We start from the raw sequence: 17,131 nt of genomic DNA, 5'->3' as shown, positions 1-17,131 counted from the left end.
GTATAGTTGGGCGAAAGAGAGGGCTGAGAGTGGTTGGGCGAAAGAGACAAGCCGAGAGTGAGATTGGATGGAAGAAAAGAAAATAGAAGGCGAAAAATAAAAATATATTTTTATAACTAAAAATATTTTTTTACTTTTATTTTTCTAGCAATAATAAAATTATTAAAAAATAAAAATAAAAATAGAATAACTATTTTTTTGCTGTGGATTCCATATTTTTTTTATAAAAAAGAATCAAACTGGCCCTAATCAGCATCTTGGAAGAAGTGGTAGCCATCTCATCAACGCACCGGGAGCGGGGGCCGATTCGCAAAGCCACTGGCCTTTATTCTTTTGCCTCTTTATCTTTATGCCGAACCTCTCTCCCCCACATAAAAAAGACCTCCTCCGCTCAAAGATTAGATTGAATTTTCCTTCTTTCTTCTTTCTTTGTTCTGTCCGTGAGTAGTGGGCAATATTCGTTTCCTGATGCCTTTGCTTTCGAAGCCGCATTTCTGTCCATCTATAGATAACGAGGCTCCGAGGGCGACCACCGATACGGGCGGCGTTGAGGCTGGAGAAGGACCACGTCGCTTCCTCCTCCTCCTCCTCATTCCTCCCTACATTCACCACCGACAAAGAGACAACCACCAGTTTGCGGTTGAAGTGCGGGCGGAGAGGAGGAGTCGATGGCGACAGCAATGGAGGTCGGGGAGGAGAAGGCCCGGGTCGATGAGGGACCGGAGCTTGACGCGTCGGATGACACTGCTCACCAGATAAGCCACGGTATCTTTCTTCCTTCTTGTAATTCTTGATCTGTTATCAATATCCCGTAAGGCTGGCTGGTTTGATGACATAAATATGACAATTTTTATACTATTATTTTTATGAACTGGCGGCTGGAATCTTCTATTCCCTTTCCTTCTTTCAGAAAAGAAGACAAAATTAAAACATACACCAGTGGGAATGCTAATGCTCTAGAAATTGGAGGCATGCTGTTTGAACACAACCCCTCCTTTGGGTTGTATCTCTGGAGGAGATGTTCTTATTAAAGCACAATGCACTTTTCATCCTCTGCCTTCCTGGTTTCGATTGAATTTCTCCAGAGCTTCTATAATCTTACTTTGACTCTGCATTCTTTGTTTTCACTGAATTCCTCTGGAGTTTCTGTAATCTTACTATTTTGAAACACCACCTACGCAACATGACCCCCGTCTCAAATTTTACTGTAATCTCCTAAATTCTGAATAGGACAGTTTTTGGTTGACAACGATTCATGCAGGAATGAGAATTGGAAATGGCTCTTTGTGCTGCTGCGAACAATGCAATTTAGCAGTTTGAAGGCGTATGCGTACTGGCATGATATTTTGGAGTTGTAGCCAATGAAGTTTTGGCTCTTCACAGAATGCTAATACAAGTATCTTATTGATTTTTTAATTTTTTAATAAAATGGGTGGCTCTGCCGTCCCTTCATCAGAAAAAGATTCCTTCATCCTAAGTGATTCTTAAAGTTTCTCCTTGGCATCAAATTAAATAACTCAAAATGCTTCATGAACAAGGATCAGTGCTATGGTACACGCTAAAGCCAAATTTAGACATTCCTCTTTATTATGCAGGGTGCATAGGTATGTGTAGATCTCTCTCTCTCTCTGTGTGTGTTTATCTGTATATGTATGTGTAACACACACACAAACACACATTAAAGTTGCGGTCTATTACTTCATCTACATCATTATACATGTACATGTACATATGTATGTATATATCGTTAATGACTATGTACATATGCATGTATATAATGTTAATGACTACTGATTTCATATTCTATTAAACTCGAGAACAGCTCCAATAATCTATAATATGCTGGTTCCCATGACCGTGATGTGTATGACTGCATCAATCTACTGTATCTTACGATAACTTTATTCCCAGCGGCTGGTGTCATCTCATGATTGTACTTTAAAAGTTTTATTTCAAGTTCTATAGTTTTACTTTGGCTCTCCATTTGAAGTTGGTAATGATATACATCATATTTTTCTTATGTTCTTGTTTTCCAGATCACTGGCTTCAAGTTAGTTTCGTCCTCACAACAGGGGTGAACAGTTCTTATGTCTTGGGATATGCTGGATCAACTATGGTTCCTTTGGGCTGGGTAGTTGGTACAGTTGGTTTCATTTTGGCAGCTGCCATATCCTTGTATGCTAACACTCTCCTTGCCCGTCTTCACGAAGTTGGTGGTAAAAGAAGGATTAGATATAGAGATCTTGCTGGTTATATCTATGGTAAATTATGTCTTTAATGATCTGTATTATAATCTTTGTCGTGCAAGAGATTGGCTCGAAAGGTGTGCATAGTTTCAAAGGGACATAGTCAGCTCCATTCTTTCACACTTTTCTCCTGGATGAGATCTTTCATTTTTATGTAGCAAAAATTTTCTGACTTTAATGTTTCCTTCACTATAAAGTTGGACTGACTTTCTCAACCTTAAATTATTCTTTTCTTTGTTATGATCGTTGCAGGTAGAAAAATGTATGTTCTTACATGGGCCTTACAATACGTTAATCTGTTCATGATCAACACTGGATATATCATTTTGGCTGGGCAGGCATTGAAGGTAGGATAAATACTGGCCACAATCACCTTAATATTATTAGTTTGTAATCCTTTTCTGCTTCCTCTTATTTTCTCTTAGTGATACATCACATTCCTAACTAAGAAGCTACTGCTGAAAAAGAAGCTGTAGTGCTGTACTTTGGCTTCTCGTGTTTTCACAAGTTTTCTTGGTTACAATTGATGGTCACAGGCAATCTATTTCTTTAGGATAAAGCGATATGGTACATTCAGCGGAAAACAAGAGCTAGACATTTAGAGTAATTTTGAACTATTTGTATAAGTGTACTTTACGAAATATATTAAAGTTCTAAGAATTTTTTTGGTCCCTGTGACTCCAGGCATCATGGAAATTTTCTACCTCTGTAGTCATGTTTTTCACAATCATGATGAATTGAACTCCATTAATTACTTCATGTGACAAATAGCTATCTAAGAGTGCGAGAAATGGCTATAATAGGAGCACAGACTTACACTCTCATCCAGTTAGTTGGACTTGTTTCTAACTTATTTAGAAGTATCCACCCTAGCATAAGCATCTCTCAAAACACTATCAGATAGAATATCAACCACCAAGAACTTGGTGAAGTGATCTCATGAATTATTTATAGCTTTTGAGTTGATTCTATAACCAGTTTCAACAAGATTTTAACACCATGAACAACGTGATGTGACCAAATGAGTTACTGTATTTGATGATGATGCCAAATGTCTGCCTGATGGAAGTAGCATGAACTCATAAGATGCTTATTTTTGTCATCTTAAATCATTTGCATACTCTCAAATCAGCTTATGCAATATGAGCACCTAAGATACTCTTGATAAAGCGATTATGGCAAATGGGATAACAGTTATGTTGATGATCAACTCACTTCCAATCATTAGACTGAAGAATCAGGAAAACAGCCACTTATGCTCCTTAAATCCAAGTTTTGTTGCCTGCTGAAATTATAATTAACCTCTATTTTATTTTTGTGCAGGCTATATATGTTCTCTACAAGGATGATGATGCCTTGAAACTTCCCTACTGTATAGCAATTGCTGGCTTCGTATGTGCTCTGTTTGCCTTTGGGATACCTCACTTATCAGCTCTGAGGATTTGGCTGGGAGTTTCAACTTTTCTTGGTCTCATATTTATTATTGTGGCATTTGTTATGTCTCTTGTGAATGGTATTAAACCAGCTATCAAACTTGCCTTGAAATCCTGCCTGATCTTAAATTCTGGACTACCAATTGACATTCTCCTAAACAGTACCAGGACTCTAATTTTAGCATGAAAACAATTATTCATGCATTTAACACTGTGCATTTATTTGTACATATATCTTTGAGGGATTATTTATACATATATATTCAAACATTTTCTTGTCAAATTAGATAACTTCTCTTTTTTTTCTTTTCTGTCCCTATTAGTTTGTTGTTTATAATTATTTCAAGCTGCAGAACTGACACTAAGAAAAATAATACTGTGAATTTTACATGATTATTTTTTAATACAGGAATAAGTACTCCATCTCGGAATTACAACATTCCAGGGTCTCATGTTAGTAACATTTTCAGTACAGTTGGTGCTGTTGCAAGTCTTGTTTTTGCATTCAATACAGGAATGCTGCCAGAGATTCAGGTAGACTTGGCAAAATCCATCTTATGGCCATAACAGGAGTATCAGAAATTCAGTCTTCACATTCACTCAGTTGTAGAAACTCTTTGACTTTCTATTTTGCGTTTCACATTACAACCTTAAATTGCAAATGGGTCAACTCTTATTTATAATGATCTCCAGTAAGGGCGGGCTTTTTATTTTGCAGCCTCATGCTCTCTAAGAACTTAATGTGGCGAATGGAATGGACATGATGAAAATAGATAGCAAATATGTATACATATGCATATCTGAAAGCATGCCACTAGTTGTTGGATTCAAGCTCTTCTCATGGTCTATTTAGTTCTTATGTGTTTAAATAAATTAGTTTAATTTCCTTAGAGCCCCGAGATGTTAAAAATGTAGCTAGATGGTCAAGTATTGAGGCTAGCTATATGGTTAAACATTTGCATCTAACTCTTACACCATACTTATGTAAAGGCGAACTTCCTAAGAGGCTTAATGATAAGAGGTTGTAGTATTCAGTCTCTCTCTCTCTCTCTCTCTCTCTCTCTCTCACACACACACACACACACACACACAGAGAGAGAGTATATGAAAGTAGAGCTAATATATGGCGCTCATGCAATAATCCAAATAAGGTCGCTCTTGACTAGATGACTAGGGATCTGACACTGATGATCTAAGCTTAGTGATTGCCAAACCAACCCGAACTAGGCGGTGGCAAACCGAACCGACACCAAATCAAAACAATTCAAATAGTCGGATCAGTTCAGTTATAAATCCATCTTGCCCTTGGATGGTTCGAGAGCTTAGAGGCTCTCTCTTCACTTTGCCGCCAGATGCCGCTTGATCCCTTTGTTCGACGTCTGCCTCCCTCTCTGTCTCTCTCTCCTTGCCATCCTTTCCTCTACTATACCTTGAGGCCGAGAAGAAGCCGAGGGTTTCTTGGTCGTACACAGGTACTTTTTAATTCATAGGCAAAAGAGAAAAAGAGTTTTGGGCGAAACCCTAGATCGTCGCCATCGGAAGGCTTGTCATCTTCACCTCCCTCCTTGTGGCCTGCCTGCCTTCGCTAGTAAGCCTCCCTTCCTCTCTCCCTCTCTCTCTCCCTCCCTCTCCCTCTCTTTCCTCCTTTACTCCCTCCCTCTCCCTCTCTCTCTCCCTCCCTCCCCCTCCCTCTCTCCCCCACTATCTATTCCTCTCGTAAACCTTGAAGTAAAGTAGAATTGGAGCGAAACCCTAGATCGCCGTCGCCAGAAGGCTCATCATCTTCACCTCCTTCCTCGTGGCCTACCTGTCTTCACCGGTATCCCTCATCTTTCTCTCTTTCTCCCTCCCTCCCTTCCCTTCTCTCTTCCTCTCTCTCCTTATTCCTCCCCTCCTCCCTCTTCCTGTGCCAGTACATCTCGAAACGGCATGGTATAGATCCATATCATACTGAACCAGTCGCTGGCAGATACCGACCCCGGTATCAATTCAGCAGATCTTGTCCGAGCTATTAGATGTGATCTACCATCTCTAAATTTCTTACTACTAAAAAGATTATATGATTTTGAGATCTATAGCTTATTCATCGTTTATGTATCCAGTAACCACAGGATGATCCCAATCTCTTTTTAGTCATAGATCTTTTTGATATGTCTCAGTCTCCATGGCAAGGAAGAGAAAATGCATCGAGTCCTTTATCAAGAAAGTGGACAAGCATGGTGGTCCCTATATCTCTGAGGGGTGTACCACTGTAGTAGTTTTCAAGTCTGCTTAAGAGAGCTCGGCTCAAAAGAAAAAGTCAAAAATGGATAGTTTAAATAAAACATACAATGCATATTTTTTAAATACTATATGCATAGTATGTTATAATTTTTGATAATAGTAAGCAATTTGGAGATAGTAGATTATATCCAATAGCTCAAATCATTAGTGTAGGGCTCCCTGAGCATCCAAATAGGACCGCCATTGTTTGGCTTGTTGTATGGGCGCCCGTATATTAGCTATATATGTGTAGTGTGTGTTAGGCAAGGATGCACTCAGGTGAATTTGGCTCCAAGTGCTTCCTAGTGAAAATCTACAATGGATCTTTCCAAATGAAAATTGACATAGTTAAACATGATCTATGGTGCATAAAATACATAAGAACAAAAAAATCACATAGTTTCAAGATCTTTTACCTGTGTATCAAATTGATGAAAACAAACAATTTTAATGGTATGATACCATGTCTTCATTTAATCTATAGTCTAAACGCATTCAGATTAGCTAAAATCTGGTCTATATATGTTTTAAAGTATTTAGATCGAGATCGGTTGTTTGGATTTGCAAATTATGTAGTGTATAACATACTTTGGCTCACTAGCTATATTACTACTATTCATTTTGTGCTTGTGCAAGATATCTCCAAACTAAATAATTTTTAGTCTCTAGGTATTACATCATAGATCGATGCTAATTTTTATTTTGAGTGGTGGATCATTGATTTCTATTAGAAAACATTTGGGATCAAGTGCGCTCGAGTGCATCCTAACACCTCTCTCTCTCTCTCTCTCTAAGCTTTATGTTTTGTACAATTTTGCTTTCCCTGAAGTGGCAAATATGTCAGTATTGCTTTTTTGGTCGAAAAGAATAAAAGTTTGTTCTTCTGAATCTTTTTTTCTTCTGTTTTTGAAACAAAATTAAGACATAAGATTTCAAACTGCACACTGGTAAGTTTTGTTTCCCACAAATTCTTAATGCCTTTGTTTTGGTTTATAGGCAACAATAAGACCTCCTGTCGTCAAGAACATGGAGAAAGCCCTTTGGCTTCAGTTCACTATTGGTGTCTTGCCATTGTATGCTGTTACTTTTACTGGATACTGGGCCTATGGCTCTTCAACATCAACGTATCTTCTCAACAGTGTGAAAGGCCCAACTTGGGTGAAGGCGGTGGCCAATATTGCAGCCTTCCTTCAGACTGTCATTGCTTTGCATGTATTTTCCCTGATCCTTTCCATCAGTTTTCTGGTTTCAGTTTCTGATAATTGAGGAAACAAATGAAAATCTACCAGTCAATTCAAGAAGATAGTAGACCAACTTGAAAATTATTGACTGCAGTTTATCAGTTTATAGGCTACTACTGCTGTCTATTCACTAAAATTCATCAGTCTTGCTGTCAACTATCTGGACTTCTATGTTCCAATCTTGTTGTCCTTGTATTATTGAATCCTGGAGACCGGATCTTTGCTGGTATTGTTATAGAAATTTAATTACGTGATTCTCGTCAATCTTTTTGTTGTCATCATGATAGAGACCAGTCATATTTTAATGCCACAAAAACAGTATTTAACATTCAAATAAAATAAAATATGTTTTCATATTATTTCATTGTTTTGTGTGTATAACTGACTCTCGGATAGCTATCATTTTATTAACACTTGTCCTTTATTTGTGGCAGATATTTGCAAGTCCAATGTATGAGTACTTGGATACAAAGTATGGGAGAGGAAAAGGGAGTGCTTTCTCCTTTGACAACATTTCATTTAGAGTCCTTGTAAGAGGAGGCTACCTTACTATAAACACGTTTGTGGCGGCTTTGCTACCATTCCTTGGAGACTTTATGACCCTGACAGGGGCCTTGAGTGTTTTCCCCCTTACATTTGTTCTGGCAAATCATATGTACTTGAAAGCAAGGAAGAACAAGTTGCCAGCATCCCAGAAGGCCTGGCATTGGTTGAATGTTGTCGGGTTCAGCTGCTTAGCATTGGCTGCTGCCATTGCAGGTCTGAAGCTTATTGTTGTCGACTCCAGAACCTATCGTCTTTTTGCTGATCTATAAAGATTTCTTGATAAATTTTCTGTAGCTTCATTCACCAAGTGGTTTTTTGCTGTCAGTGTGTTTGTATTTCTGAGCTTTTGAGTATAGGAGTGATGTAAGCTTTGTACGTTCTCGTGTCTGAGGACATGGGAAATTATAATAAACCACGTAATGGTTTGCAAGCTGATTAGTTACATATGTGGGTATGAGTTGCAAATAAACTGGTTCTGCTTTTTGTTTTTAGACTATAAATTGCTAAAGCTGATGAAGTGTTTTAGTTGTAGTTCCATGATCACACGTTTGGTTCAATTATATTGAATGAGATGATATTTGCTAATTTAGCTGGCAAATCTTACTTTAATTTTGCATTTCTTGCACCGACTAACTAACAGTTAGCTTACTTACCTCTACATGATTTATTTCGACTTATCCTTTTCCTTGCACCAGCACCAAAATTTTTGAAACACCCTAAGACAATCCATATGCTGTCGAAATAGTTGGAATATTCTATTTGGCTTGTAGCCAAGCAATAAAATGATGATTATTACAAACTCTAATGTTGTGTGAGGTTAGTGTGCCATCCAGATCATTCTTTTAATTCCATTTTGACATTCTTCATCTTCTAAGGTAGAAGGCATAATATCATGCATGTATAATGCTCATACAAGGAATTCTGTCAGTCAAGGCCTAGATATTCACCGCAATCTTTAAGTATGGCCACATTGTGTATTATCACCATCATTTAGAAATCTTAACCAAAAATTTCTTATACATCCACATAAAGAACAAAACCATTCAGAAAAGAGGTGGTGGGAATGATATCTGGCTGCATTGTTTGTCTTAATCCAATAATTCACGCTCTGGTTGAAAATTGCCAACATTCAGGAAAAAATTATTTCCTGTATGTATTATTCTTTTTCTTCTAAAAAAAAAATAAAAATAAATCTGTACTCTGTATTTCTGAACATCTATGTCTCACTCTGTAAAGTCACTTCCTAAAACCCAAAATTGTCAGTGCCACAGATATCTACTTCGGCTGTTGTTTTTTGCACATGCACCCAGGAATAGGGTTTGCATAAAAGAACTCCTCTAACTTTGGATGCGGCCCTTCTTTTCTTTCGTATGGACCTCCAAGCCTATGAACATGATGCCTTTTCACCTCAAGTTCGAATTCCTTCCAAGATATTTTTCCTTCATCAAGCTGATCTATCAGTTTCACAAATCTTTGCCTGAATAGAAGTCAATAAAAGAAAGAAAAAAAATCAACTTTAGGTGATGAATGAGTTCTGGGAGCATTTAGATATACTTGGGTCTTGGGACTAGATTTTACCTGTCAGGACTGATGGTCTTGAGAAATCCCTCGAATTTTCTATGACCCTGCACTGCTTTGGCCATGTTACCAGCATGAGTGTACACGAAAACATCACCATTAAGGGCAACAATGTAGTCCAAAGCAGCAAGCCGGTTCGGATACTTGACGAAAGGCTTCAATTCGTCTTCTGTTGTCAAACTGCTGTGTGTATGAATATTTGGGTACTCTGCTTTTAAGGCATCCAAGCCACTGGCACCGTAAGTTGGTCCTGCAGCAATGTAGATGTTTGCGGTGGAAGGATAGCCCATAGCCTTCAAGAAAATAGCAGCTTCTCGTGGAGTCATCGGGCAACCCCCTTGTATCCGTTTCTGCGTACCATTAATCTCCTTTTCTTTCCAGTGCGCCACACTATAACGCATTGCACGCAGTTCTTCTGCCTCTTCTAATGTCAGGTTGTGGCTGCAGCCTGTAAATGACAGCATGTCCTTCTCGTACCTGCAATACGAAAGAAAGATAGCTGATGTGTTCGTGCATATATCTATATATATAAGTCTGTCAGCGAGTGCATTGCTCAAACAAAATTTACCGTAAATGAAGGGCGATATAGGGATCATCCCTTCCATTCCTTAGCCTGTCAACTATCAACTTCCCAAGTCTCTCAATTTCGTCTGTATATCTAAGTGCCTCGTAGTTTGCACGGCACCGAAGTTTCTGAATTGAAGGAGGAAGGCCGTTGTTCGCAAGCCTGGAATCTGAATGCGTAAACTTCAGCACCTTTTTCGCTTTCAACATCGACCTTAAAGCTTTGTAGTAAGAAACCTAAAGAATGGGGAGATCGGTTATCACAAGCAACTCGATGCAAAACAAAAGTACTCTTGCAACTCCATGCAGAACAAGATGCTCTAGTACGTACTTTAGACCATGAAACAGGTGGCTTCTCAAAGGGCTTGATTGCTGCATACGCTCGTGGGAGAGACTCGACAATTACAATATCATCTTTCAAGGTATCCATAAAATGCCTCATGTCGAATATGTCGCCGAATTCGCTGCAGAAATCAATTCAAATTTGCAAAAATCAAGTTAAAATAATAAAAATAATCTCTTGAATGTATGGACAAATTAACGATGCGAAAGCCTCAACACCTTTGATCTTTCCAGAAAGATTCATGGTCGAGAGAAGGAATTACTAGTGTTGCATTCATGATCCTTGCAATCGCAACCATATCGCTTATCTACGTGTAGAAATTTAGGAGATCAACTCAGACAGAATTGCTTCCATAACACAAGGAAAATACATAGGAAGACAGCGAAAGGGTGCGTACCCCCATCCTCATCTGGTTCAGTCCACCATTAGCGCGGAATAACAAGCAGCCTCCTGTAGCATCACCTATCCCTACGGTAAAAATGGTAAATGGTTAGCAATAGCCAAAGCAAGGATGTGCAGTCTTCAGCACGAAGACGAACTCACTGTAGCGGTTTTTGGGGCGCTTGATGCATCCACCGTAGTCTTCGCTATCCGGTTTAGTCCAGATATCAAGAATCTATGGAATATCAAATAAGGAGAGTGTTTTAGTCGTATAACAAAACAAATCAAGACGATTATTAGTTTCAAGAATCATGATCCCATATAAAAATACAAATTCTATAATGCAATTATTGCTTAGAATTTGCCGAGCTAAATATTAGCTTAACCTTCAAGCCCACCAAAAGTCTAGGTTCTTTTTGCAAAAGCTAATTGCTCTCCAGGTCATTAGCTAAAACCCTGTATCTTGCATCAGATTTCGAAAGTATCTTTTTAGATTCGAGTATGAAATGTATTAGAAAAAGACGCTAGGGAGGGGGGGAAAGAAAACCCAATCGATCACGTGGAAAGACAGCTTCATTTAATAATTAATATGATAAGGGGAGAGAGATCGGTACGAGTACGACATTGGGAAATGAATAAAATAGTTACGAGCACAAGATTGGTGCCAATATTAGTATTTCAGTCCATTTACAAGAACAAATAATACATAGGTGTTTCCATACGCTTGCGTAAAATAAAATCAATAGTAAATAACAACAGGAACGTCTAAACAGAGGTGGGCAAAGGCGAGAGGAATTCTTTACACGGAAACAAACAAACACTCAACTCATTCATGAAAATAAATAATAAAAGTCTAATTATGATAAACATATATATCAATTTTCTTTTTTTTAAAAAAAAGAAGTCAATATTTCATAGAAGCCGCTCTTGGTGGCTAAAAAACCAGTTTCTTAGTTTTTTGTTTTATTGTTTTGCTACTAGTTTCTTTTAGTTAAAAAAGCCACGTGCACAAAGAGCAATCGATGGAACTAAGAAATCCCAACACACCAACAAATCGATCCAAAAGTAGATCATCAGAAACCATAGAACCATACACATAACACAACACGGGACGATAACCGAGCAATCCCATAGCAAGAACTTCAATTTGTTTCAGAAAATAATTAGAAAATCTTAAAGCTTTTTTTTATAAACAAACAAAAAGAAGAAGAAGAAGAAGAAGAAGAAGAAAGAAGGAATGTATAACGTCAAACCAACAGAAGAGATTTCTTTATATATATATATATATAAAAATCTGGGAATACCGGATGGGCAGATTCTCTCCTGGGCTGTCCGGTCTGGTTCTCCAGCGTGACCCTCTCGGCTATCTTCTCACCGCCGGCAACATGGTGGACCACGCTCTGGCTCTCCGGGAGGTCGTCGATCCGGCGAGAGCTCGAAATCGTCCCGATCCCCATCAGAGAGACTACGAAGATCACCACGAGCAAAATTTTCTTCTCCCATGCCTTCCAATTCCAACTCCCCCATCTCCCACCGGTCTTGGATGGTCTGCGCGGAGGCGAGCGAGGATCCTCTTCGTCGAGGGACCTCTCCAGGTCTCCGCACTCTGCCAGCCTCCTCCGCGGGATAGATAGAGGCGTACCACCGGCGATAGTTTCCATGATATCCGACGATGATCCGAAGGAGAGATTGAGAAGTACCGTCCGACGCTTCCCTCTCTTCCTCTCCCTCTCCCTCGAGTCGTGTGGTTTTCGCTGCTTCCCTCTCTTTTTATACGTAAAGAGAGTACAGATAGATTCGAGTCCGCTTAGGAAAGAAACAATTCCCCTAACCGCCGCGATGCTGAGATCGACTCCGACTTATACTCCAGATTCTGGAGATATTATCTACTATAATTATCCCAGCGGATCTAATTTGAATCGGATACGGGCTTTAACTGTTAACCTCCACGAAAAAGTTTACGAGGTCCCGGAGATGTAGCGTACGAACATTCTGTCGCATAAATGCTCGTTTTGGGTCGACTTGGATGTTGATGAGTAATGATGCCATACAACTGATGATTAGCTCTCCTATCTGTTCAATTTTCAAAATCAAGTCATGTCCTCCATGGAGCTACAAAGATATAAGGTGGAGAAGCTAAATAATGCTCTTATTTATCTAATTTTAAGATAAATTCCTTAGGTTAATTAGTAATTACGATGAAAGTTTTATTTTCATTTTTCAAAATATAATAATTGATGAGGTCAAGGAAGGTCGGGCTCTGGCCTGCGCGTCCAAAGCTACGGAGGGATTTTCCGCCCTTCGACCTCACCATTGATGAGGTCAAGAGCGGTCAGGCTCCAGCCCGCGCGTCCAGCGCTATGGGGGATCTGCCGCCCTCGTCCCCGCCGATCTCAGACAGCGGAAGCGATTGCTTCTCCTCAAAGATATCGTCCGCTTTGAAGGGGGTTTCATAGTCTCTTTCCAACGCACGGTTTTGCCCCACAAAAAGCGTCTCTGAAGAGAAAGGAGTTGCCCCCCTCCATATAAAGAACAGACCTCTCCGCTGTCTAGTCGATGTGGAACTAAGTTCGGACCCTTTATTCCCACAACATAGCCCCCCAGCGGAGGGGTCTGTGCCGGAGTCAAGGGCTCTCAACGAAAATACCATTGATGAGGTCAAGGGAGGTGGGGCTTTGACCCGTGCGTCCAGCGCTACGGGAGGATTTTCCGCCCTTCGACCTCACCATTGATGAGGTCAGAGAGGTCGGGCTTCGGCCCGTGCGTCCAGCGCTACGGAGGAATTTTTCGCCCTCCGACCTCACCATTGATGAGGTCAAGAGAGGTCAGGCTCCGGCCCGTGCGTTCAGCGCTACGGAGGAATTTCCCACCCTCTGACCTCACCATTGATGAGGTCAAGAGAGATCGGCCTCTGGCTCGCGCGTCCAGCGCTATGGGGGGATCTGCCGCCCTCGTCCCCACCGATCTCAAACAGCGGAAGTGATTGCTTCTCCTCAAAGATATTATCCGCTTTGAAGGGGATTTCATAGTCTCTTCTCAACGCACGGTTTTGCCCCACAAAAAGCGTCTTTGAAGAGGAAGGGGTTGCCCCCCTCCACTTAAGGAACAGACCTCTCCGCTATCTAGTCGATGTGGGACTAAGTTCGGATCTTTTATTCTCACAACATAGCCCTCCTAGCGGAGGAGTCTGTGCTGGGGTCAAAGGCTTTCAACGAAAGCACCATTGATGAGGTCAAGGGAGGTGGGGCTCCGACCCGCGCGTCCAGCGCTACGGGGGGATTTTCCACCCTCCGACCTCACCATTGATGAGGTCAAGGGAGGTCGGGCTCCGGCCCGTGCGTCCAGCACTACGGAGGGATTTTCCACTCTCTGACCTCACCATTGATGAGGTCAAGGGAGATCGGCCTCCAGCCCGCGTGTCTAGCGCTACGAGGGGATCTGCCACCCTCCGAACTCATCCCCACCGGTCTTAGATAGCGAAGACGACTGCTTCTCCTCAGAGGTATTGTCTGCTTTGAATGGGGTTTCATAGTCTTTTCCCAACGCACGGTTTTGCCCCACAAAAGGTGTCTCTAAAGAGAAAGGGGTTGCCCCCCTCCATTTAAGGAACAAACTTCTCCGCTATCTAGTTGATGTGGGACTAAGTTCGGACCTTTTATTTCCATAATAATAATAGACTACGCCACTTTGCCACCCGAATTTGTTTGACGCGCAATGAGTTCAAAACAGGACGTGTGAATCTAAAGAAATTTAGAGTTTTCTTCTCTACCAAAGTTGAAAAAGAAAAAAGAAAAAATGAACTTGAGATGTATTTGATGAAGAAGTTGATGAAGAAGATGTTAACAATGGCCATTAAAAGAAAAGCTATGAGACCATATTAAGTAAGAGTTGTAAATTGGTTATTATTAAAATACTAGAGATTGCCTGCCATGTTAATTAATCGGTTCACTGGTTCTATGTGCAAGTCAATAATTGGCCAAGTAATACTTACGGACTTATCTAACCCCACCTGCGCTCCATGCACCGCACACTAATCCCAGATTGCCATATGAGACCAGTGAAAGAAAAATAATAGTCAACGGATGGGTAGTTGGTGGCACTACCCATTTATTAATATGATAATATTCTAGATCTCCAGCGCTGCAGAAAAGGAAAAAAAAAGTAAGTTACAAGAGCTTTCCTCTTAGGAAAATGATGATGGCAAGAAGGAATTTAAATTCAGCTGAGCTTGAAGGTAAAGGTGCTCCCACAATGAGTTAAACATAATCATATGGTATTTGAAATGCTATATTATGGAGGGACAGCCATTGAATCTGATCATTTATTTCCTTGTTAATTGGGTGGTTAGTCACAACCACGAAAATAAACTAAGTTTATAGTAATGCGATGGAAACCATTGTATTATGAGAAAGGAAATACCCTTTTTGTCCCTCTTTCTTTTGAGTTATCCGTAAATATGCTATCTGCTTATCATTTCGTTTTTTTTTTTTTTTTGCTAAACATGCCGTTTGTTAATATTCAGTAGCCTGAGCATGTTCTTGGTGCGTACTGCCACAGGGGAACTGGTTGACTTGTCGCTCGTAATTTTCCAGCAGCCCAGGAATTCTGCGGAGACGTGGAAATGGTAAGTACGGCAAAAACTAGTTAAAAAGTTCAATTTTATTATTCTGTAACACACAACGTATGGAAAGTTGTTTCTTTACTCTTACTGTCTTACATCATTTTTTTTTTTTTTTTTCTTTCGGTTTACCTTATGGCAAACGGGGCAGCCCGACTTGTTCTTTCATTATTTTTGTCACCCTGTTGTATACAAAAGCCTCATGTCGTTATATTGGCAGTTTGGTGTATATGAAATTGCCACGAGCGATGACATTACGTCAAATTGTCACGCACGTCTATCACAAGAACCTGAAATTTTTATATTGGTGGTTAGGACGCGATTTCCGTATTTCTTAAATCACTTTGAAAGTTTCATGTTCCTAAAATTATTCGAGAGAATTCCTGTTCCTAAAATTGTTCGCAAGCTTTTGCTTCTCCATAAAAGACGGGTTCCCACGATTGTAGACGAACACCCGGCCGGGCAACAAACTGAGTTACAATATCACAAACGAAAACCAAGATTTTATGAACAAATCCAACAAAGCTCCTCCTTCGGATGTCCATCGAAAGACACTCTCTCTCTCTCTCTCTCTCTCTCTCTCTCTCTCTATATATATATATATATATATATATATATATATATATATATATATATGCAATATGCTGTCAACTTAACGAATGACCTCTCCGTACCAAAAAAAAGTGACAATGATGCATGATCTCTAATTTATCCTTCGGAATCGATGCCAACAACCTTGCTTTACTGCAATATAAATTGACACATCAGGTATCAGAAGCTACTTGTCTTGATTAAGAAAATATCCAATATTTATCAGCACGGCTAATACTAATCACACCATATATGGCTGGTTAAAACATCGAGTTCATCCGATGACCTACCGTCATATAGTGGGAAGCGTGGTTCATCTCCACTGCGAAGTGGAGGTTGAGGTGGTCCATTTTTCTGCCACCTGACAAACTTGGAGTTTCGTAGGGTCCACCATCGTGTGCTACAATGTTCTGAAATATTTATTATCGAGTGCATATGAACCTTCAAGGTTCGCCGTGTAATGCGATCGGGCCTAAAAGAAAGAGAACAAGAAAAAAAGAGTCGTTTTCAACTTCAGAATGGCACCCCCACCGATACGGGGGTGGTTCCAGTCAAAGCCACGGCATAATTTTTTTAATATTTATCAATTGGAACGCGTGGAACAAAATCAGGGGCGTGATGGTGGAGAGCCTTTTTATGAGTGGGTGTCGACTTCCAGGCTTGCGGTCAATAGTCGTCGTTGTCTTGCTACCCGAATTAGTCGTAACCATGATGTCATGAACGGATCAATTTCGTGATCGGCTCCGATGATCGATCGGCAGGCGGAGTCGAGTCAAAGAGCCGACGCACCAAGTCCTTGATTGATGCTTGAGGACCGAGATATACCCAGCAAGCATATATAGAATATTTGCTATTGTTATTATCATCATTTCGGACTTCAGCGACATAAGCCTCAGCCACTTGTCCAGAGGTCTGCTTCGATGCCGCAGGAAAAATTTATTGAAAGGCAACTATATGTACTAAAAAAAAAAAAAAAAGCAACTACAGTTATATATTTAATGGAACTCTATGGCAGGTCATCGTAGATCTCCGGTCCACGTTTGGTTATCGGCAACCAGCCAAGTCAACCGGACCGGGAAAGAAAGCAATTTGGCACGCATGGGGTCCTCAGCGGTTTCTGACGTCACCATCCTCCTTTCCTGATGCACGAGGCTTTGCATCCAGTTTTGTGTTTCCTTGAGCACTAAACTCTTTAGCCGCCGACATGTTTTGAGGATCGCCAACCCTATGACAAAGTGTCCTGTCAACTTTAGGGGTTTCTTCTGGAATGGCGCGAAATCGACATCATCAAAATGCCGAGCTGACTAGGTTGCTGGAGTGTTCGGCTC

At 40.4% G+C, this 17,131-nt stretch overlaps 2 protein-coding genes across 3 annotated transcripts; one reads left to right on the top strand and one right to left on the bottom strand.

Moving 5' to 3' along the window:
- Positions 1-254: 254 nt before the first annotated feature.
- LOC103722636 (putative proline transporter 2) lies at positions 255-8,158 on the top strand. 2 transcript variants are annotated; one of them, XM_039124131.2, is made up of 7 exons: positions 255-765; positions 2,037-2,261; positions 2,499-2,593; positions 3,570-3,759; positions 4,089-4,213; positions 6,938-7,153; positions 7,617-8,158. In XM_039124131.2, the coding sequence occupies exons 1-7, from the start codon at positions 669-671 to the stop codon at positions 7,995-7,997; spliced, it is 1,329 nt and encodes a 442-aa protein (XP_038980059.1). In that variant the 5' UTR covers positions 255-668; the 3' UTR covers positions 7,998-8,158. The 2 variants fall into 2 exon arrangements, with proteins under 2 accessions (XP_038980059.1, XP_088558301.1); XM_088702175.2 differs by having other exon boundaries at positions 540-765; positions 1,262-2,261.
- Positions 8,159-8,717: 559 nt separating this feature from the next.
- On the bottom strand, positions 8,718-12,417 carry LOC103723681 (O-fucosyltransferase 19-like). Its single transcript, XM_008814666.6, has 8 exons — positions 11,899-12,417; positions 10,757-10,829; positions 10,611-10,681; positions 10,432-10,520; positions 10,202-10,334; positions 9,875-10,107; positions 9,307-9,783; positions 8,718-9,205 (listed from the first exon to the last, which is right to left on the bottom strand). The coding sequence occupies exons 1-8, from the start codon at positions 12,253-12,255 to the stop codon at positions 9,004-9,006; spliced, it is 1,635 nt and encodes a 544-aa protein (XP_008812888.5). The 5' UTR covers positions 12,256-12,417; the 3' UTR covers positions 8,718-9,003.
- Between the last annotated feature and the right edge of the window lie 4,714 nt (positions 12,418-17,131).

Source organism: Phoenix dactylifera, chromosome 8, assembly GCF_051530095.1.
Source record: "Phoenix dactylifera cultivar Ajwa chromosome 8, Ajwa_hap1_PhDact_Kaust_v1.1, whole genome shotgun sequence".
NCBI lineage: Eukaryota > Viridiplantae > Streptophyta > Magnoliopsida > Arecales > Arecaceae > Phoenix > Phoenix dactylifera.
Note: the sequence above shows the minus strand (reverse complement) of the source record. Positions and strands in the feature narration are given on the sequence as shown.